We start from the raw sequence: 21,991 nt of genomic DNA, 5'->3' as shown, positions 1-21,991 counted from the left end.
TCACTCTCTTTCAAAAATAAACATTGAGACTATTTTTAAAAAAATAAAAAACTACATTTCAAAAACCTGAGAAGTAGGGAATAGAAGAAAATGTTTCTACTTTTCAGTTTTCCTGCTGTTACCATTAAGAACCTGGAGAGAGAGGTTGCCTGGACGAAACGGAAACCTCAGAGATGGCACAAGAAACGCTGAGCTCCCCTGTCCTCCAAATAAAAGACTTTTGGAGAATAAGTAAGAGAACTGTACCACAATATTGAGTGAAAAAAATTAATTTTTTTAAATGTTTTATTTCTTTCTGAGAGAGAGAGAGACAGTTTGAGCAGGGGAGGGTCAGAGAGAGAGGGAGACACAGAATCCAAAACATGCTCCAGGCTCTGAGCTGGCTGTCAGCACAGAGCCTGACGTGGGGCTCGAACCCATAAGCCTTGAGATCATGACCTGAGCCGAAGTCGGACACCCAACCGACTGAGCCACCCAGGCGCCCCGAAAAAAATTAATTTTTAAGAGATGAATACTGAAGTACTTAGGGATAAAAGTCTTGATGTTGGCAAGTAATTTTCAAATATTTCTGCAAAATTACAGAAATATAATTTATTGCCAAAACATAAAATAAATTTTAAAAACTAAAAAAAGAAATACAATGTATTACATATATGAGGAAAATATTAAATTGATTAAGTCTGGGGTGGTAGGTACCATTCTTTCACACTTTAGGGACCATTGGAAATGTTCACAGTAATCTGGAGAAAATTTTTTAAATCATGCATAATGACCTGGGACATGTTCACAACATAATGTGGAATGCAAATTAGGCTTTGAGTGCGTGCGTGCGTGCGTGCGTGTGTGTGTGTGTGTGTGTGTGTGTGTTACTGAACCCAAGTTCAGCTGCTGGTAGCCTGAAAGATCTTTACTCAAGAGATGAGTTCTGATTGGAAAGGAATTTGAACTTCACCCAGGAGGCCAGCAACCCAGGGAGAAGGAGGACTCTTGAACAAAAGTCAGCTCTGAGGTTTCTGCCTGGCCCAGAGGTTTTCAAAGGGGTTCAGGGTACTTAATCAGCAAAGGGAATGCAGTGGCCTGCAACATGTCTTGATCCCGTGCAGACTTGATGGTGCTAGCTCCAAACAGTCTCAGTGCGAGGGGGTTGTGTGAGAGGGTCTGGTTCTTGCTGCATGAAGTGCAGGAGAACTCTGTTCTTTTTGCAAGGGAGGGCCAGGTCTACAGATACGCAAAGGGAGGTCATGAAATCATTTGTGTGACCTAAAAAAAGAAGAAGAAGAAACATTTTGCTAAAAGAATTGCTAGGCTAATCATAAAGCCAAGGCAGCTTCTAACAGACTTGCTGCCCTCTGCGGCCGGGGAAAGTTCTGGTTCTTCATTCCTCAAGGCCAACTGTCTGCAAAGCTCCAAGAAAATTAGTTAAATTAGTTCTGTTACAAATCAAGGGCCTCAGTAAGGTGTGTGTTAAACTTGAAGTAGGCCCTTAAGACCGGCTGGAGTGACGTCACATGTTCTGTGTGCATGTGTCAGTGTGAGTGACAGTGTCTGTGTGTTGGTATGTAGCAGTGTGCATGTCTGTGAGTGTGTCAGTCTGAACCTGCATTCACTAATTCAGTCACTCACTAAATGTTTTCAATTCAACAATCAGGCACTTTCAAGACAATGGAGATACAGCTGTGAACAACCAAAATCTCTACTCTTGTCATAAAAATTATATTCTCAAGGAGGGATAGACAATAAGCAATGAAATATACTTTAAAATGTGTATCGGTGAACCGGGTGTGAACAAAGGCAAAGCAGGCCAGGGGGGAGAGGGAGGCCGGAGGGAGGAACGACATGTGGTGGCTAGTGCTGGGAGGGCCTCTCAAAGAGGATGCTGGAAGAGAATGTCAGGGAAGGAAGTGCTTCTCATGTATCCTTCCTGAGAAAAAGTTATCAAGGAAGAGTACTGAAAAGAAGTAGGAAAAGAAAATGTTTCTTTTCGGTTTTCCTGAGTGTTGTCATCAAGGAGCTGTAGAGAGGAGTCCTAGTGGGGAGGTGGAAACCTCAGCACAAACCTCAGAGATGGCACATGGCTCCTTGAGCTCTCCTCTCCTTCAATCCTTGCCCCGTTCCTGACCTGGACACCTGTGGCACCCAGGGCTGCTCAGAAGCTGATTCGCTCCCCTACTGATGATGCCCAGCTTTCCCGTCAGCCTCTTCTGAGCAACTTACTGCCCAGACTCTTGCCAGGCTGCTTCGTTCGAATTCAGGCACAATGCTGCCGCAGCGCCCCCGCGTGGTCACAGGGATGAGGACCCAACTCTCCTTTGTCTTGCTCAGCCAGGACCTCCCAGGGTCTCCCTCTGCTCTCAGCACCAGAAGAGGGCTTTGAACACAAGAAGTTGCCCCTATCTGTGTCAGGTTGGGATGCAAAATGTTTCCCAAACTCCAAAATAACCAAGATGTTTCCATAGATGTTTCCATTGAGTGACCATTGGTTCTGCCCCTCAGGCACAGACAGGTCTCTAGGCAATAGCAGCTGGTTCCCAGGTCTGGGATGGACCCCACAAAGAAAATGGGTTCCCTGTCTCCAAAGATGGGACCTAGGATTCCTGAGTCCCTGTCACTTCTGCCGCTGCCTTTGGGTCTGGTTCAGTAAGTCTCAGATTGTGTCATGAAGTATGAGACGCAGAAGTCTGCAGGATCCCCCTGAGGGAGTGAGGCTAGGGTATAAATGAGGACATGAGAGGGGAAGATGTTACAAGGAGGGAAGGAGTCAAGGGAACACGTGGCACGGGAAGGGCTGGCCTAAGGAACACCTGTTTGTGTTTGCAGAGGGCTCTCTGGGTACCGGACCATAGAGAATGAATGGCAGATGTGGTGCCAGGCCTGTAGGGACCAACTCTGATCCCAAATTCCCAGAGTTTTCAGGGTCACATTCCCTGTGTTAATACTTCGTGACCATGGCTGAGCCCAGACCAGAGCAGCCAGTTGTCACGGCCTTCAGTTGTCCCTTCCTCCTCTATGACAAGCAGGGCCTGTGCACCAAGCTGAGAGGCCCCTGAGGATCGTGTGTCAAACATGCAGTGTGGGCTGGACACCAATATGAGCTACAAGGACATCAGCAATAGGACCCAGGGTGCTGACCGCCCATTTCCCAGTAATGGTCCCTATACCCTCCATAACTCACTGCCGAGGAGTCTGGGGTCCTGCATCTTTCCTCTCTGGTGACCCAAGTGCCCAGACTCTCAGACTGGACCCCTAAGGCCCTGCTCTCTGCTACCCGCCAGATCCTGAACTTAGAAGCTCATGATGCATCCTCAGTCCTAAATCTCATTTCTATCCTAACCAATGACCCAAAGCTTTGGTGGATGCCCCATCCTCCAATTCAAATGTTGAAATCTAATCCCCAGTGTGATGACATTGGAGGTGGGGCCTTTGGGAGGTGTTCAATTCATGAGAGTAGATCCCCTATGAATGGGACTAAGGAAGGTCCTTATAGAGACTCCAGAGAGTCTGTTGTTTAAGGCACGCAATGTTGTTATTTTGTGACAAACACTCAAGCAGACCAAGACAACCTCCAAAACCAAACACCACTCAGCTCTCTCTTTCAGTCCCAGGCCCACTTTAAGGAAACTGGTCACAAAATTTATTCATTTATTCACAAATATTCAGTGAGTGCCTCTGTGCCAGGCATGATTCTAGGCCTGGGCAGTCATTTAATCAAAACAGTAAAACACCTGCTCTCCTGATGCTTACAGTCTGACAGGAAAAACAAACAATGAATAAAAACATAATAATAGTATTACTGTGATATTATATATTAAGTGTTACTGTTATCTATTGCTAGGTAGCAATCCCAAATAATCCCTTTTTTTTAGCTCTCATTCTTTGCATTGACTGGGCTCAGCAGGCAGCTCTTCTGCTCCCTGTGGCATGGTCTGGAGCTGTAGTCATCTAGAGGTCCACGTGGTCCAGAACATTAAAGAGGGTTCTCTCATGGGCCACAGGCAGTCCTGTCATGAGCTGGGAGCTTTCTGGGGCTACTGGCAGTTTGATCTAGGTTCTCCTCCACCTGCCTCTGCACATGGCTTGGCTGCTCCCAGCTCAGCACCTAGGTTCCAGGAGGGAGTGTCTCAAGCAGCCAAGTCAGAAATCACAAGGCATCTTATGTCAGAAACCCAGAAGTCAAGCGGTGTTACCTTCTTGTGTTCTAGTCATTAAAGCCAGTCATTGATGGGGCACCTGGATGGTTCAGTCAGTTAAGCATCCGACTCTTGATTTCAGCTCAGGTCATGATCTTGGGGTTGTGAAACTGAGCCCTGCATTGGGCTCTGCACTGAGCATGGAGTCTGCTTAAGAATTTCTCTCTCCCTGTCTTCCTGACCCTTCCCTGCTCATGTGCATTCTCTCTCTCTCTCTCTCAAAAACAAAAGTCATTGATTCAAGAAGAGGGGAATTAGACCCCACTTCTAGATAGATGGTAAGATATTACAGATGGCCATCTTTGAAAAAGAAACCTTCACAGTATGTTAGTGATTGGAAATGTAGAGGAAAAAATAATGCAAAGTTGACAATCATTGTAAAGTAATGGGACAAGTGCCACTATTAGAGTGGTGACATGGAAATCTGTCACATTTCTATCCACTAATAGTGAAACAGCAGAAGGAGAAATTGAGAAAACAATTCCAGTTATATTTGCACCAAAAATAATACAATACCTAGGAATAAACTTAACTAAGGAGGTAAAAGACCTATATTCTGAAAAATATAAAACATTGAAGGAAGAAATTAAAAAGGACACAAAAAACTGAAAAGACATTCCCTGCTCATGGATTGGAAGAAAAAATATTGTTTAAAAGTCCATTCTACCCAAAGCAATCTACAGATTTAATGCAATCCCTATCAAGATACCAACAGTATTTTTCACAGAGCTAGGATAAACAATCTTAAAATTTGTACGCAACCAAGGAAGACCCTGAAAAGCCAAAGCAATCTTGAAAAAGACAAATACAGTTGGCGATATCACAATTTCAGATGTCAAGTTCTACTATAAAGTTGTTGTAATCAAAACAGCATGAAAAAAACCCACAGTATGGTACTAGCACAAAAATAGACACATAGATCAATGGAATAGGACTGAAAGCCCAGAAAGAAACCCATGGTTATATAGTCAATTAACCTTTGACAAAGAAAGTAACAATATGCAATGAGGAAAAGACAGTCTCTTCAACAAATGGTATTGGGAAACTGGATCACTTTTTTATACCATATACAAAAATAAACTCAAGATGGATTAAGGACCAGGACACGTGGGTGGTTCAGTTGGTTGAGCGTCTGACTCTTGATTTTGGCTCAAGCCACACATTGGGCTCCACATGGAGCATGGGAGCCCCCTTAAGATTCTATCTCTCTCTCATCTGCCTCTCTCTCCTGCTCACTGTCTCTATTAATTAAGGATTAAAGACTTAAATGTGAAACATGAAACCATAAAAATCCCAGAAGAGAGCATAGGCAATAATTTCTCTTACACTGGCCATAACAACATTTTTCTAGATATGTCTCCTAAAGCAAGGGAAACAAGAGCAAAAATAAACTATTAGGACTTCATCAAAATAAAAAGCTTCTGCACAATGAAGGGAAAAAATCAACAAAACTTAAACGGAGAAGATATTTGCAAATGACATATCCAATCAAGGTTAGTATCCAAAATACATAAAGAACTTATACAACTCAGGGCACTTGAGTGGCTCAGTCAGTTAGGTGTCTGACTTCAGCTCAAGTCATGATCTCATGACTTATTGATTGAAGCCCCATATCGGGCTCTGTGCTAACAGCTCAGAGCCTGGAGCCTGCTTCAGATTCTGTGTCTTCCTCTCTCTCTGTCCATCCCCTGCTCGTGTTCTTTCTGTCTGTCTGTCTCTCTCTCAAAAATAAACATTAAAAAAAATTTTAATTAAAAAAATAAAAATAGGGAGAGAAAGGACAAATCTTCCTTACAGAATAATTCCAAGTAACATATGAAGAGAATTCCCTTTCCAAAAGGTGGAGCTTGATTGCCTTCCCCTTGACTGTGGACTGGACTTGGTGACTCACTTCCAAAGAATAGAATATGGAAAGAAAAAAATTACTACTAAGTGCAAAGTTACTACCTTATAGTGGAGAAGTGTGGCAGAAAGAACTTTAAACAAGTGTTTCCAATAACCTTGAAGATCACGTATGACAGGAACAAAAATTGCCCAGCAGGTTCAGTGAACTTTGTAAGTTCACTGAATGCAGCTAAGTACCCACCTCCAGAAGAGCTGAAGGGTACAGTCACCTCAGTCCTGCCAATCTGCTGGGTAAGCATGCAATATCAGCACACTGACCTCAGGGAGCTCTGTAGCCCTTTGACCTCGTGGATGATGCTTCCCATAATCCTCTGCTTGTCTTTGGCTGAAGACAGGCTCCTCCTGCAAAATCCAGGCCCAACTTTCATTTGATTGTCTATTGGACATAGAGCCTTTTCTTATAAAAGGGGAAAAAGACTACTAAGACATTATGAGATACCCAAGAATAACAAAAACAAATACACACAGTAATATAAAATTAGGTAGTCTGGCTTACATATATTTATCTTCATTCCTTCATTTCCATGACTATGAATTCCTAAACTCATTCAATAGATTTGAGCTGACTCAAATGCCAGCCTTTCCTTTATACTAATTCTCACAGATGAATAAAACCCAAATCCATAGACTTTTTTTTTTAATGTTTGAGAGAGAGACAGAGCATGATAGGGGGAGAGGCAGAGAGAGAGGGAGACACAGAATCTGAAGCAGGCGCCAGGCTCCGAGCTGTCAGCACAGAGACCGATGTGGGGCTCAAACTCACAAACTGAGAGATCATGACCCGAACTGAAATCAGACACTTAACCAACTGAGCCACCCAGGCGCCCCTCCATAGACTATTTTAACTCGGCTTTAGGACCACCCACTGTAAATTATTGGAGGTTAATCCATTTTGGAGTTCATAACCTAAATTAGAAACTCAGATGCCTAATTTTCAAAAGGATATTTTGCTATTAGTGCATCATTTAGATTGTCTTACAGAAGTTTCACTTATTGTATTTTCTTAATGGCTACTAATCTTGCTTTTAATTTATAAATGTGGTTAGTTTAGCTTCAGTGTTAGTTGCCTGTAGTTTGCTTAACCTTATACTGGATAGTTTCCCACAGCCATAACAACAGTAGTTTGGGCCTCTTGTGTGTTTTTTTTTTTTTTCTTTTTTTCTTAAATAGTTTATTGTCAAGTTGGTTTACATATAACACCCAGTGCTCATCCCAACAAGTGCCCTCCTCCATGCCCATCACCCTTCTTCCCCTCCCCCCCACCCCCATAAGCCCTCAGTTTGTTCTCAGCACTCAAGAGTCTCTCATGGTTTGCCTCCTTCCTTCTCCCCAGCTATTTTCCCCTTCTTCTCCCGCATCGTCCTCTGGCCTCTTGTGTTCTAGTTGTTCTAATAATTAAGACTTTAAGGGGTACCCGCGTGGCTCAGTCGGTTAAGCTTCTGACTTCAGCTCAGGTCATGATCTCAGTTTATGAGTTCGAGCCCTGCATCGGGCTCTGTGCAGACAGCTGAGATCCTTGAGCCTGCTTCAGATTGTCTCCATTTCTCTGCCCTTCTCGGTCTCTCTCTCAAAAATAAACATTAAAAAAAAAAAAAAAAAAAAAGACTTGGGGCACCTGGGTGGCTCAGTTGGTTGGGCGGCCAACTTCGGCTCAGGTCATGATTTCACAGTTCGTGAGTTCCAGCCCTGCATTGGGCTCTGTGCTGACAGCCCAGACCCTGGAGCCTGCTTCAGATTCTGTGTCTCCTCTCTGCCCTTCCCCTGTTCACACTCTGTCTCTCAAAAATAAGTAAATGCTAAAAAAATTTTTTAAAAAGACCTTAAGCCATGCATACACTGCAAGTCAAATATGAATCATGCATAACCCTATCACTAAGAAATATGAGGAAACTTCTTTTCCCCCTCAAATCCTACCAAAGTTCTTGGTTCTTTTCCCACTTAAAAGTGGAAACATGTCAGCTAATGGGGAATGTGGGGTCTTTGGCCTCATCTAAAGTTGCTTCAGCCACCACCACCACCACCCCAAGTTTGAGAGCCACTGACCTCCAGGAAAGTCAAACTCTCTGTTCCTGGATCCCCATGCTATGGCAGAGGCCATTTTCCCTCCAAATTCAGCATGATGTCATAAAGATAGTGAACTGGCTAGCAGCTGTCCATTCTCCAGCCATCTTGTCTTCCGAGATACTTTCTTCTGCCTGACAGTCTACCTTTTTCCCAGATGATCAAAACTGGGACCACGCACTCCCTTATGAGCCATCTCTGCCCACAGGTATGTGGCTATGCCCTCCAGCCACAAGACATTTCAGAACATACTGCAGGAAAACCAACATGTATAAATGCTCACATCACATGTACATGGTGGTGTATGAACAGTTTTTGTTCTCATAGATTTGAGGGGAGGGCTCACGAGTTCAACAAAGCTTGAGACCTGTTACCAGTGTCATGCTCTTGTTGGGAGCCAAGGGTACAATGACACAACAGTGCCCAGAACTATCAGAGAATGCAAATCCCTATAACATGTAATGCACAACAGACAAGGAAAAATGTCATTCTGGGCAGCAAAAGGAGAAAAAGGAAAGAAAGGGGTAATCAATATTTAAGCCAAGCTATGAGCTTTCAAGTCAGATAGGGCTGGGCATTAATCCTCCAGGCTTTTCTACCAACCAGCAGTGGACCTTGAGCACATGTGGCCCAGGGAGGGCCCCAATAGGTACTGGCTGAATGAATCCTGAATGAAACCCTCTGAGCCAGTTTCCTGCACACCAACAATGTAACTTGCACCTTGCAGAACTGAAATGATTTCAAGACCTAGTGCTAGGAAAAACAGAAGTCTTAGTAGGCTGGGCACCAGTGTTCCAAAGCAAGTTCTGCCTCAACTAGCAGGAATGTTTTCACCTCAGGAAGACTCTCTATGGCCAGACTGGGAGGGAGGTGAAGATAGGGGCAGGGCCAGTCACTGAAGCGAGGCCAAGGCCTGGAGGGAAGGAGCCAGTTCCTGGTAGCTGTTGGGCGGCTCGCACAGCTCCCTGCTACACTAGCCATGGTCCTCCCTCTGCCCTGGCTCTCATGCTGCTGCCGTCGCCTTCTTCTGCCCTCCTGGCCCCTGGGGCCCCAGAGGTGCTGCTCCCAGAGCCCTAAGGCAAGCACAGAAGAGCAGACCAGCTCCACACGCAGTGAGAAGAGGACGTCACCCCCAAAGGTAAGTGTCACCAAGAGTGGAGACAGACAAGGGGGGAGGCCAGCATGGAGGAATCCCTTTGATTTTGTCACAGTCCTGCAAATATATGCCACCACCCCTAAGCTTGTATCCTGGTTCCAATTCCCAGATGCCCAGCACCCTCCCCACCCCTACCCCACCCCAGACTTTAGGGCTCCCTCTCTCCACAGCACTCCCTCCTTGCAGAGTCCATTAAGTCCTTGAACAGGAATTTCCCCTCACCTAACAGTTAATCATTTCTTAGTTGGGGGGAGGGGGTGTGGAGGGGAGGAGGTGGTGGAGGAACTACCAGTCCTCTCCTCTCATGACCCCATATCCTACCTCGTACAAATTCAGTTATAGCCCCTGAACAAACTACCCCCCAGAGGCCTAACCCCAAGACCAAAATCTACCTTGGCTGCACAGTACAGATGACCTCAATATAATGGGATTGAAACGCGGGAGGCAGAGGCCTGACTTCCAGCAAGCCTCAGCCCTCTTCCTGGGGTTAAGCTCCCTCCCCTCTGCCCCCTTACTCAGGGTTCCTGGCCCCGCCCCACAGCTGAGCTGGCCCAAGCTGAAGAGTTGCTGGAGCAGCAGCTGGAGCTGTACCAGGCCCTTCTGGAAGGGCAAGAAGGGGCTTGGGAAGCACAGGCCCTGGTGCTCAAGATCCAGAAGCTGAAGGAACAGATGCGGAGACATCGAGAGAGCCTAGGAGACGCCTAAGCTTTCCACCAGTTCCCATTTTACCTTCCAACACTGGAGAAATACTACATACCACCCACTGGGCTTTTGGGTCAGAAACATCCCAGCCCCTCCCAGGCCACTAAGAAAAATAGAAGACACCTCCCAAAAAGGGCAGAAATTGTGAAGTAGCAAGGAGCCATGGTCTCTGCAGGTGTCTTCTCAGTCACATCCCCCCACCTTTATTCCCTCCCCACTGACCTGGGCCCCACAGTAGGGCACACAGTCCCTTATAGAAATATACACTGAATCATGGCCTAACTTCACGCCAAATCCAATAAAGGGATGGAGCATTTACAGACACCACAGACGCATGTGTTTTTTAGTTTTGTTAAAAAAAAAATTCAGACAATTCAGGAAATAGAGGAGTTTAGGGAGTGGTGGTGATGCAAAAGGGGGAAGTTGTGGGGTATGGGTTGGGGGTTGCCAGGGTAGGTGGCAGTAGTGTCTCCTTCACCCCCATGCCTGCTGTCATCTCCTGAAGAGGGACAGACTGTCACATTCCAAAACGATGGGTGAGTCCTCTACCGCGTCTGTTCAACTGAAGAGAAAACATGGCACAATTAGAATTTCTAAGACATGGAAGTGGCAAGGCTGACAGAAACCACCCCCCGCCCAATACATGCAGATGTCTGTGTAGTTTATAAGTATAGAGGACTGGGAGTGGGAAAAGAGACATAATTTGTCATGAGACAGAGACCCCACATAGAGCTCAACTACACATCTCAACAAGGGCATCAAGATGAGGTCACATGAGCTTGTCAATTGCTGGTTATGCACCAGAGACCTTATGTACATAATGGGATTTAAAACAAACACACTAAGGAACAAGGAGACTGAAGAACTGAGGAGCCAGTCTCACGAGGCCAATACTCACTGTAGGAGGAAATGTCTATCTCATCAGGCAGCTCACTAATATTGACTTCAAAACGATCCTGCACGTCATTGAGGATCTTGGCGTCATTTTCATCTGACACAAACGTGATGGCCAAGCCCTTGGTGCCAAACCGGCCTGCTCGAGCCACCTGGAAGGAGACAGAGGGTGGCACTGGGAAGACCCCAAAGTAGGAAGACACCCAAAATAGAAGGGATGAAGATGTAAGGTATGAAGACAGAAAATCAGGGGGTGGGAGGAGACACTGGGATGCCCGTGTGGGTGTGCTGCTTACCCGATGCAGGTAGGTGTCAGAATCCTCAGGCATGTCATAGTTGAAGGCAATGTTCACCCGCTCAATGTCCATGCCTCGGCCAAAAAGGTTGGTGGCCACAAGAATTCGTCGTTGAAAATCTTTAAACTGCTGATACCGAGAAAGCCTTTGTGAGAAAGGAAATTAGAAAAATGTTGAGTCCTTTCTCTCAATGGTCTCTTTTCCTTCCCAAGGACACAAAACATCTTTCCATCTCTGACTCACCTCTCCTCCTGGGGCATCCCTCGGTGGATGGCAATGGCTGGGAAGTTCTGCTCCACTAAAAGCTGGGCCAGGGCAATGCAACGCTGCACAGATTTCACAAAGATCACCACCTGTGTGTGGAGAGTACGGGGATGTGGGCCCGTGTGGAATATGAGAGAGATTACATGCAAGGAGGATTTTCAGTAACTACACTCTTCTAAAGGAATTCCTCCTAGTCCATCCCATATATTCTTCTGTTCTAAATATAACTTAGCCTTTCTCTCTCCGCTTTGATTTCTCCTGAGCAGACATGCTGCAGAGAAGGTACAGAGAATAACCAAAACGACCAGGTGTGTTGAGAGACAAGAATGAGGCTACCTCATGAGAAAGTGGTAAAAATTAAAACTAAGTCTGAAAAGACCATGACCAATATTTCCTCCTCATCAAAAACATCAAACATAAGCATTTTACCTTAATTTTAGAAAGTTTTTGGTGCAAATAAACCACACAACAAGTGATGGAACCCTTCTTCTTGGTAAATAGCACAAGAAACAAATTTAAGAACCCAACAAACCCAAGCTACTTTGGAACTTTTAGAAGATTAAATCCCCTCAAGGATTTTCTTCATTGAGATTTTTAATTACTAAATACCGCTGTGACAGCCATGGAACAGAAACGCAGCTGTTCCCACCTTGTTCGTGCTCAGCCCCAAAAGACATTCTCACTTAAAAGAATTTCATTAAAAGACAATTTCTCCACCATTCTCACATCACATGGGTCATATCCTCAATTAAAGGGTACTTAACCAGGTTTCTGCTACAGTTGGAGACGTGCTCATCCCCCTACTGGACCTTGAACAACTGACCTGATTGAACTCAAGGACATCGAGAAGGTCAAAGAGCTTCCGGTTCTTCTCGTTGTCCTTCAGTTTCACGTAGTACTGCTGCAACCCATGCAGCGTCAGCTTCGTCTCATCATCCACGAAGATCTCCATTGGCTGGGGGGGAGGGGGGAGGAGGGGGTGGGGAACGGGAGGAGGGCAGAGTGGGGGGGTTAAACCTGGGGGGGTGGAGGAACTTGATCTCCAATACACCCCATGGGGGGGATGGGGAGAAGAGAGAAGATTGAAAACCCCACCACATCCCCAAAAACACCCCCATTTTAATGTGGTCTCTTCCACATTAGATCTAATTTCCTTCCTATCAAGTCTTAAGAATGCCCAACTACAAACTGTCATGGGAAGGGAAATTTGCAGGGAGGTAAAGGATCAGTGAGACCACACAATGGCAAGATGCCATTACTCAAAGGGCGGTGGTAGAGGAAAGAAAACAATGGGAGATGATCCCCAAAGGGCGAATGTGATCCAAATATCAGGGAATTGGTGGGACAGTGACTCAATGTCAGAATAACTCCACCAAAGCTAGTTATAATACAAGGAGGAGGAGAGAAATTGCTCCATTTGAGTATTCTCTCAACTAAGAGAATCATATCCACATTAGGAGGGTGGATATCTGTTAAGATTAGAATGCTACAATGGACATAATCAAAATGCCATAAAAAGAAAAGCATTACTCAAAGTGAGTTAACAACTTGTCCTCCGACCACAAGGGAACAATTTAGATGACACTGGTCTCTAAACTAAGAGTCAAACCAACTACAGTATTACATTGAAGGTACCAATAAATGGTGCTAAGAAGCAAATTCAGAGCGATACACACTCGTCTTTTTTTAAAAAAATGCACACACACGCACGCACGCACACTCACAAAACCCTTGAAGGGGAGGCAGGTAGCATAGAAAAATAAAAAAACAAATTGACACGACTGCACTCTAGAGCCCAATTTTCCTAGCGCTCTTCACTAACCTGGGGACATAATTAACATGAACACCCAGGGTCCAAGATTTTAGTAAAGGATGTGTGTCACGGGAGAAAACCAAAAGCCCAATCCCAGAAAGCTAGCAGGCTAGCTTTCCAAAAAGAAGTTCCATGACCTCCTTCAAATCTAATTCTAGCCTCAAGTATAGCTAAAGTCAGCTAACATCCCATGGGATGGAGCAGTACAAGCTGGGAAAAGAACACACTGCACTACTTATACGACAGGCCCGGTCTAGCCCCAAACCCTAACACCCACCTGGTTACTTCCAAGTGGAGCTCCTCACTTTACCTTTCCCACATCCCTCTCCTTTGAGTATTAAAAAAAATTGTCTTAAAAAAGAAAAAAAAAATCTACCCCCCCTTTCGGGACACCCCTCCCCCCAACACATATTGGGGGAAATGGGGAGCACGGCACGCCTTGGATTCAGGAAAAAAACCGGGAACGGAAAAAGAGGCTGGTTTGGTCCTCAGCTTCCTGGTCAGGTTTCCCCGCGGCCTCCGCTGCCGCCATCCACCGCTGGGTGCCGTCCGCATTTCCCCCGCCGCTCCACGGTGCTTCTCCGCTGCCGGCTCACATCAACCGAGCTTCCAGATGGGTGCGAGGAGGTATGGATGGTAAGGAGTAAGGGATCGGGGACTGAGGTGCCAAAGGCCCCCACCCCTGGAGGTGGGGAGGGAGCGGATTCATTTGTGCTGTTTGCTCTTCTTTTGGCCATGCCCTGCCATCTGTCTGTCCCTCTCTTGCTCTCCTGCCACCGGGAGGTTATGAGTTTTGGGGAGCAGAAGGCTCCAACTGTGTGCTCGATGCCACCTTGAGGGTGCGTGGCTGTAAAGGGGTGTGTAGGAGACGATGGGTGGGTGGTAGGGCAGAAAATGCTGCCCTCCCCCCAAAAATAAGAAGAGGTTCAAAAATGCTGTGATGAAAAAAAAGGTCGAACACTACCCGCTCTCAAGTTAACCCGACCAAGTCTTCCGGAGTTTCCCTGGCGCCCGCGCAGACCCTAACACTAGCTGTCTCTGCCTCTATGTGTCTCTTCAAGGAGTCATCACTCCCAGATGGGCACGTGCCCCCTTCTTGGCACTTGAAGGACAAAGGAGTCTGGAGGAAGAGGGCGCGGAAGGGGAGGAGGCAGTGGGCGGGGAGTGGAGGGAGAGAAGGTAGAAGGGTATTTACGTCTTGCATGAACTTGCGGCAGACTGGACGGATCTCTTTGCTCAAGGTAGCACTGAACATCATGACCTGCTTCTCATGTGGGGTCATGCGAAAAATTTCCTGGACATCCCGACGCATGTCTACAAGAGAAAAGGAAAAAGATTATAGGAACAAAGCAGCATACGTCATAGACAAAAACCAGAGACTGCCCAATGAGGTAATGGCTGCTGGAAATGGGTAAGCTTTGTCTCAGGTCTCCATTTATTCCAACCATAAAATCACATCCACTGTAATAACACAATGGAAATAACACATAGTGGAATGTGAAATAAAGACTCAGATTCCAGCTCTGTTTTAACCAGGCAGGAAATGAGATGAAAAAAACCCCCAAGGCTCACAATTATGATACAGAGATAAAGCCCACTGCAGAGGCTCAGATGCATAAAATCCTTAAGAAGCTCTTTACAAGGTCCTTCTCCCTTTCTCCCCTCACCCCAGCTGTCTAATAATATTATGTACCCAGTTACACTCTAGTTGTCAGAGTCCCTTCCATGGCTCCTCTAGATCACACCTTCCTATCCAGCCAGGCAATTAAGACATCTCTACCTGGAGCCCATCTTATAGCTCACATTAAAATAGTCAAAGACCATTTGGAATGACTTGCCCCTGGGGCTACACCATCCCAACTCTCTCATCTACTACAATTTTCCTTTCTTAACCCCACGCGACACACTGGAATACAGAAAATCCCCATAAACTCTCCATATTAATCCTAGAACTTAGGTCTAAAGATCTATTCATCTATAAACTGATAAATGCTGCACAGAGGATGCCAGGGAGTAAACAGCCTTCTTCCTTCAGTTAATTACCCCACCCCTGACACCCAGTGTAAGAATCCCCAAAGGAGAGAACTGTGGCGTGGGTGAGGTCTGAGGATCAGCAAAACTGGGGCGCCTGGGTGGCTCAGTCGGTTAAGCGCCCGACTTCGGCTCAGGTCATGATCTCACGGTTTGTGGGTTCAAGCCCTGCATCACATTCTATGCTGGCAGCTCAGAGCCTGGAGCCTGTTTCGGATTCTGTGTCTCCCTCTCCCTCTGACCCTCTCCTGCTCATGCTCTGTCTCTCTTGGTCTCAAAAGTAAATAAACTAAAAAAAAAACTTTAAGTGGGGCGCCTGGGTGGCTTAGTTGGTTAAGCATCCGACTTTCGCGTAGGTCATGATCTCACGGTTCGTGGGTTCAAGACCCGCGTCGGGCTCTGTGCTGACTGCCAGCTCAGAGCCTGGAGCCTGTTTCAGTCTGTGACTCCCTCTCTCTCTGACCCTCCCCTGCTCACGCTGTCTCTCTCTCTCTCTCCTAGAAATAAATAAAAAATATTAAAAACAAAAACAAACAAACAAACAAAAACTTTAAGATCAGCAAAGCCACTCCTCTCAAAGAAAAAGAAACCTCTATCACAGAAAGGACAAAACACACTTCTCCTTGCTCACCAAAGTTGCTTAAAAAGCCTAATAAAAATCGACAGGGGAGCCAGAGCCATCAGTCATGGGTGATAGATGAAGAGTCGTCCCAGCACTAAAGTGCTCCTGAATCAGAAAAACATCATTTGGCTCTAAAGGGCAACTCCCTGATCACCAGCCCCCATGCCAGCACTGCCACTCACCGAGCTGTTCAAGCATCTTATCACATTCATCCAAGATAAAATGTTTAATGTGTTTGAGATTAAGGCTCTTATTTCGAGCCAGGGCTAGGATGCGGCCAGGGGTCCCCACGACGATATGCGGGCAGTTTTTCTTCAGTACCTCTTCATCCTTCTTGATAGACAGACCACCAAAAAACACCGCGACCTGTAGTAACCCAGAGGAAAACAGTGTCTCACAGGAAGGAAAGAGTCCAATCTTCCCATAGTTTCCATCCTTTCAGTTTAATCTAAATGAACTTAAGAGTGTTTCAAAGCTAAAAGGAACACCAAAGATCACTTAATCTAAAATTCTTATTACATCCCCCAAACACTAAAGTTAAGAAACAAAAGTGACTTGCCCAGAGTTATGTGGCTAATTGAGAGCGTCAGGACTAGAATTTTCTCTGACAATGTAATAATCTTCCTTCCCATGATGCTATGGCCACACTTCATTGTAAGAATAAGGACAGCCAGAAATCACCAGAGTGTAAAGCACCATGAAAAGCTCATGGAACGTCCTTTCCTAACTGAACTCAGACCTTTAAATGCCTCTGCACAAACATTATTGCTAAACACATTACTCCATGTTATAAACATTAAAGAAGTATCCGTTGAGGATCTAGGCCTTACTACAGGATCACGTGACACCAAAAACTGCTTTCTAGTTTCAAGGAGAGAAGATCAATTACAGAATCAGACTGTCACAATGAAACTAGTCACTAATTACAGAACCAAATCTGCATCAAAACAGGAGGTACACAGCATATCAACTAGGAAGAATTCTTGCCAAAAATGTTTAACTTCAGTCAGCTGAGCTTCCAAATTAATATTTCAGTTAAAGGAAATACTGAAGGAAAGAACAAGTTAAACAATCCAATAAGGGAGTAACCAGACAAATCCAGAGATAGGGTATTCTGTAAAACTAACCCTACCTCTAGAACAAATCACTTTAGCACAATTTTGAACAAACGAATTATGTCATGACAATTTGCATTTGATCTTGACACCAACAATATTCTCTTTTGAGGTGCCTGGTTGCCTCAGTCAGAAGAACATGCAACTTGATTTTGGGCTCCTGAGTTTAAGACACACACTGGGCATAGACACTACTGAAATAAACTTAAAAAAAGAAAGAAAAAAAAAAAGAATGTTGTCTTTTGAGCCACAGGAGCTAACGAGCTGGACCTATAGAGGAGAAAGTGCAATTCTAGCTCACTAATAAGCCCAACAATAAATGTCTCCACTCCTAACAATGGAAACCATTTTCTGGTTTTCAACTTTTAGAATCAACCAGCAGCAAGACTGCTCCAGTGAAGAACAAAAAGTAAATACTAACGATACTGACAATGTAAGAACAGAGGTATGTGTCACACATATATAGCATTTACATTACTTTTAAAAAATTAAAATTTTCAAACAACAAACTCATCTCTCATGAAAAGATTGAGAGAACAGTGCCTAATAATTCGTGTCACAGAGCCATTAGGGGAAAAAAGCAAAAAAGGTTAACTAGCGATTACCTTCTGTGAAGTGCAGAGACAGGAGAACCCAAATCTTTTTGTTACGGAACCTTTTAGATTACTCAAAACATGTTTATCACACAGATACTGCTGTTGCTATTCTGGTTTTTAAGTGAACTATTTTTTGTTTGGCACTATGACTCAAAACATTCCCAGTTCCTTTAAAACATAAAATAATAAGTAACGGGAAAATCACAACAATCCAAACAAAAGTACTGTTCTTCACCACATCCTAGGAAGTTATACACATCAATGCTTCTCAAACTCCAATTACCTGGAGATCTTGTTTAAATACATATTCATACTCAGTAGGTCTGGGGTGCTTCCCACATAATCTGCATTTCCATCAGGCTTCCAGATGATACTGAAACTATGGGTTTGGAAACCACACCATAAAAACCAAGGTTATAGATGGAAAACAACCCAAGCCTATTCTGTTGTGGTCACCAAATGCCTTTCAATTTTCTGTCCTTTTCAAGAATCCTCAAAATTCACACACCACACTAGAGATGTTTTGGAGCTTCCAGCTTCTCTTGCCACACACCCCAGAATTCTCAAACTCAACCAAAGCACAGTGAAATCATTCAAAGTCAATGTAAAGAAGTAGTAAACAAAAGTGTGGTCTCCTGGAAAGCACCCTCCATAGCCTAACCATGCAGTCTCCTGCCACACAGATATATTAACACAGTGTGTTAAAAACCAAGGCAAACTAAAGATTTTCCAAAATTAGAGTATAGCCAACCTCTCAAAAATTACAATGTATTCAAATGAACCACAGACTGTAAATCCCTTGCATACTAAAGTCTGCAGAAACTTACCACCAGTAACACATAAATGACATTCACATAAGAGTAATTTAACATCTATGGACATGAAGGTTGCTGATCTACAAGTCTTCAATGCCTCCAACTCCCCACACCCTCACCCTCCCAGATCTCTTACCCTGGCTTACCTTGACATTGGGCATGTATTTAGAGAAGCGCTCATATTCCTTGCTGATCTGAAAAGCCAACTCCCGAGTGTGACACATCACCAGCACAGACACCTTGGGGTGGGGAGAGCAGACAGAGACAAACAGTATATCCCTTTACTATTCCTTCCAGGAAACGATGGTTACAAAAATACACCGGATAGATCATAAATGACCTCAATTCCAAGATCTAAATCATTAACAACACAATTACTATGCAATATCCCATATGGCCATCAGACAAAGGTAAGAGAGATCATTTAGCAACAAACTTATGGCTCTGAATGTATCCTGTGGCTGAGGCAAAACATCCTTCTCAAATATTCCTAACCAAAATGTCTTCCACAGCACTTTCCCCAAGTATACCTGTCCAGTAACCGGCTCCAGCTGTTGCAGTGTGGCCAGCACAAACACTGCTGTCTTTCCCATGCCTGACTTGGCCTGGCATAGAACATCCATTCCCAAAATGGCCTGAGGAATGCACTCATGCTGGACTAGAAGGTGGGGAGAGGAGAGAGAGATAAATTAGACTTCGTCAATCTCTAGCAGTAACTCCACAATCTTTTTCACCATTCCAAACCCATTTCTCACCGCTCAATTCTTAAAGGTTCTTATCAACTTCCAGACCCTTTATACCTCTCTGCTCCTTCAAATTCATCCCCAAAGCAGACCTCCCAAGTTCTATGGCCGGTCCCCACCCTCCTAACAACCATCCTGCACCTGCCAACACTTCACCTTTGGTGCTCCTGACTCTGTTTCTCTTAATCTGTAATCTATTCCCCTTAATCTGTAACAATCCATGGCATCTGAGTGCCTTTCCCAGGCCGTTCCTCCTACTTAGCTTCCCATCTTTAGGCTTAGTAACCCTGGACACAAATGAAGGGCTTGGCAGCTCACTCAAAGAAGCCCATTATACATCAGCCATAAAGACACTAAACACCAGAGTTGGCCTGACCCAATAGAGACTAAAGGTCCAACCAGCTTCTCTCTGGAAATTCAAAATTAGAAGCCTAATAACAAAATTAAGAACAAGTAGACAAAGGGGCACCTCCGTGGCTCAATCAGTAAGCATCCAACTCTTGGTTTTGGCTCATGTCATGATCTTGCAGTTCACGGGATCAAGTCCCACGTTGGGCTCTGCACTGACATTGTGGAGGAGATTCTCTCCTCTCTTTGCCCCTCCCTCACTCCTCCTCTCCCCCACCCAAAAAAAATAAACTTAAAGGGAAAAAAGTAGACAAAGAGAAAAACCAGTCATAACAACAAACAGCAGACCTAGAAGTTGCTTTTAGGTCTCCAGCTTTTTCACACTGTCATGAAAGAAAAACCAATCTATTTAAATCTCTCTTAATATTAAAACAGTTCTTGATACTTTATTTTCTGATCTACCCTAAATGAATACATATTACCTGAGGAGCTGTTTTACACACCTGTTTCTTGTTCCCTTAAAGAACCTAATGAATACTCCAGGCCCAGCAGGAAATTTACCTTCCGATGGATGCTCAAAGCCACAGTCAACAATGGCCCGGAGCAACTCTGGCTTCAGTAGGAAGTCACGAAAGCCAGAGCTGTGGATGGAGACATAGGAGCCCTTGACATCCTTCTTGGCAGGGGCCTCAGCCCCGTCTCCTCCTGCTGCTGTCTCCACCTCATCTTCTTCATAGTCCAAGAGCTCATTGTCCACATCGTTCTCTGCCATTACTGGGCCAGCAGGGGGAGAAGGGGAGGAGTCTCCGGATGGGTTCTCGCAGAGTAAGTGAAAACAAGGGAGGAGAGTGGGGGCTTGAGCAACAGTTTAAAAAAACGAACAACCTAGTTTCTGATAGAAGAGCTAAAAAAAAGAACAAGATGAAAGACTTATTAGTCGTGAGCAGAGCCTTCACCGCCTCTTTTCCATCCCCACACTTTTCCCACTTTGCCTATACTATGACAGCTTTATCTGGAAAGAAAAGTAACAGGAACACAAAACATAAAAACAAACATAATATAGTGGTCCCAGGTGAGGTGGTTAAGACGCAAGTTCCCAAAAGATTAGTTATCAGAGTAGCATAAACCAGGAAGTACGATGGAGAGAACCAGCAACTCTTGATCTATAAGTAACAACAGTGAAAAAAAAATACATAATGAAAAGCAAAATGAATCAAGGGAGTGGAGAATGGAGACAAGATAAAGACAAGTCCCGAAAAACTCTCACAGGAAGACTTTGTGCTTTCCTTACATCTCAAGGTGTTGACCCCTAACAAAGCAGCCATCAGTCAAGGGTGATAGATTAAGGTCATCATTGCAGAGTGCTCACTTCTCAAAATAAAAACATCATGTGGCTGCCATCCACCTCCCACTCCTCAGTAACCTCCTCCTGGTGCTTAACAAATCCCTGTGTAATTAATGTGGGGATTAGGGAGTAGACTAAGAAAAATGACTAGGTCGGAGACGAATACAACCTCCCCCTTACCATTAATAAGAAAAATGGTATTTGAGATAAACTCTCACTCCAGCTTTAACGCAAACTTTAGTAAGAGGTCTTATCACCCTTCCGTTACTTCTCAGGTGAGACTCCTTTCCGATAAAAACACACTGACATTACGCATAAAGATTTGGAGAATATTCCAAGTAAAGGTTGGTAAATCGAGGTAAGAAAAATCCAACTAGGCCCAGAAGACGGCTCCTCCTCCTATTCCCACCTTGGGCCATTAAGAAGACCCAAAGAAGAGAAGGAATGTGAAAAGAGTCCCGCCCACCGCAAATGCCCACGGCCAGAGAGCACCTACCGCTGCCTCTCACCATCACTGGGGCCCCCAAGAAACGAGGACCCCAGCGAAGGAGCAGGGAGCAAAAGGAACACAATGGCGCTGGTGCCACCATCTTGGATTGGGCCCCCTACCTTCCCTGCCCCCCCCGTAATTATTAAGAGCGCTCAAAAGGGATGCAAGCAATAGAAATAACGACCCATCTAGGCCCCAGGGACCAGACCACAGCCTGTGGAAGCGGTATCGGGAGTCCATGGGACAGGATGGCCGCAGAGAAACGCAGATGGAGGCGGATGATAAAGAAGGCCAAAGCTTACCTGAGCAAGGCGAGCGCATATGGCGGCGGCAACAGCGACGAGAGAGGGAATCTGCCTTCACTTCCGGTTCTCGGCTTCCCTCTCACCCGGGCCTCCCGCCTTCTCGGCTGCCAGCGCGCAGGCGCAAGAGACCGGAAGAAGACCCTTTCACGATTCCATAGTTCGGAGCGCTCTGGGGTTGCCTTTAGAAAATGCCTGTGAAATTTTTTTTTAAAAGCCACTTCTAACTCCACCGCTACCGCAAGTAACAAAGGGCATAAAGGAAACTGGCATCCTCTCCTACTGTTATGTTTTTTCTCGTGCCCT

General features: G+C 45.1%; 2 protein-coding genes and 2 non-coding genes across 5 annotated transcripts; 1 reads left to right on the top strand and 3 right to left on the bottom strand.

Moving 5' to 3' along the window:
- The first annotated feature begins 9,132 nt into the window (after positions 1 to 9,132).
- Positions 9,133 to 10,014, top strand: MCCD1 (mitochondrial coiled-coil domain 1). Its single transcript, XM_039219516.1, has 2 exons — positions 9,133 to 9,291; positions 9,829 to 10,014. The coding sequence occupies exons 1-2, from the start codon at positions 9,133 to 9,135 to the stop codon at positions 10,012 to 10,014; spliced, it is 345 nt and encodes a 114-aa protein (XP_039075447.1).
- Positions 10,015 to 10,331: 317 nt separating this feature from the next.
- DDX39B (DExD-box helicase 39B) lies at positions 10,332 to 21,789 on the bottom strand. 2 transcript variants are annotated; one of them, XM_039219569.1, is made up of 11 exons: positions 21,686 to 21,789; positions 20,110 to 20,452; positions 18,988 to 19,115; positions 18,604 to 18,696; positions 16,114 to 16,297; positions 14,474 to 14,592; positions 12,289 to 12,420; positions 11,445 to 11,554; positions 11,202 to 11,346; positions 10,910 to 11,057; positions 10,332 to 10,573 (listed from the first exon to the last, which is right to left on the bottom strand). In XM_039219569.1, the coding sequence occupies exons 2-11, from the start codon at positions 20,318 to 20,320 to the stop codon at positions 10,557 to 10,559; spliced, it is 1,287 nt and encodes a 428-aa protein (XP_039075500.1). In that variant the 5' UTR covers positions 20,321 to 20,452; positions 21,686 to 21,789; the 3' UTR covers positions 10,332 to 10,556. The 2 variants fall into 2 exon arrangements, with proteins under 2 accessions (XP_039075500.1, XP_039075501.1); XM_039219570.1 differs by lacking the exon at positions 21,686 to 21,789 and adding an exon at positions 21,390 to 21,469.
- Positions 15,985 to 16,061, bottom strand: LOC120221940. The gene has a single exon (XR_005525922.1). It is a non-coding gene; the product is annotated as a small nucleolar RNA SNORD83 (small nucleolar RNA).
- LOC120221939 lies at positions 20,868 to 20,943 on the bottom strand. Its single transcript, XR_005525921.1, has one exon. It is a non-coding gene; the product is annotated as a small nucleolar RNA SNORD83 (small nucleolar RNA).
- Positions 21,790 to 21,991: the final 202 nt, after the last annotated feature.

Source organism: Hyaena hyaena, unplaced genomic scaffold (genome assembly GCF_003009895.1).
Source record: "Hyaena hyaena isolate Hyena2069 unplaced genomic scaffold, ASM300989v1 scaffold_830, whole genome shotgun sequence".
In the NCBI taxonomy this organism is placed as follows: Eukaryota; Metazoa; Chordata; class Mammalia; order Carnivora; family Hyaenidae; genus Hyaena; species Hyaena hyaena.
This window is presented reverse-complemented; position numbering and strand designations above follow the sequence as displayed.

Coding starts and splice junctions, on each gene's coding strand:
- MCCD1 (XM_039219516.1), top strand. CDS start 9,133: ATGGTCCTCCCTCTGCCCTGGCTCTCATGCTGCTGCCGTCGCCTTCTT. Junction 9,292..9,828: donor AGAGGACGTCACCCCCAAAG/GTAAGTGTCACC, acceptor CCCCTTACTCAG/GGTTCCTGGCCCCGCCCCAC.
- DDX39B (XM_039219569.1), bottom strand. CDS start 20,320: ATGGCAGAGAACGATGTGGACAATGAGCTCTTGGACTATGAAGAAGAT. Junction 16,298..18,603: donor AATACATGCCCAATGTCAAG/GTAAGCCAGGGT, acceptor GGGTTACTACAG/GTCGCGGTGTTTTTTGGTGG. Junction 11,347..11,444: donor GGGATGCCCCAGGAGGAGAG/GTGAGTCAGAGA, acceptor TTTCTCACAAAG/GCTTTCTCGGTATCAGCAGT.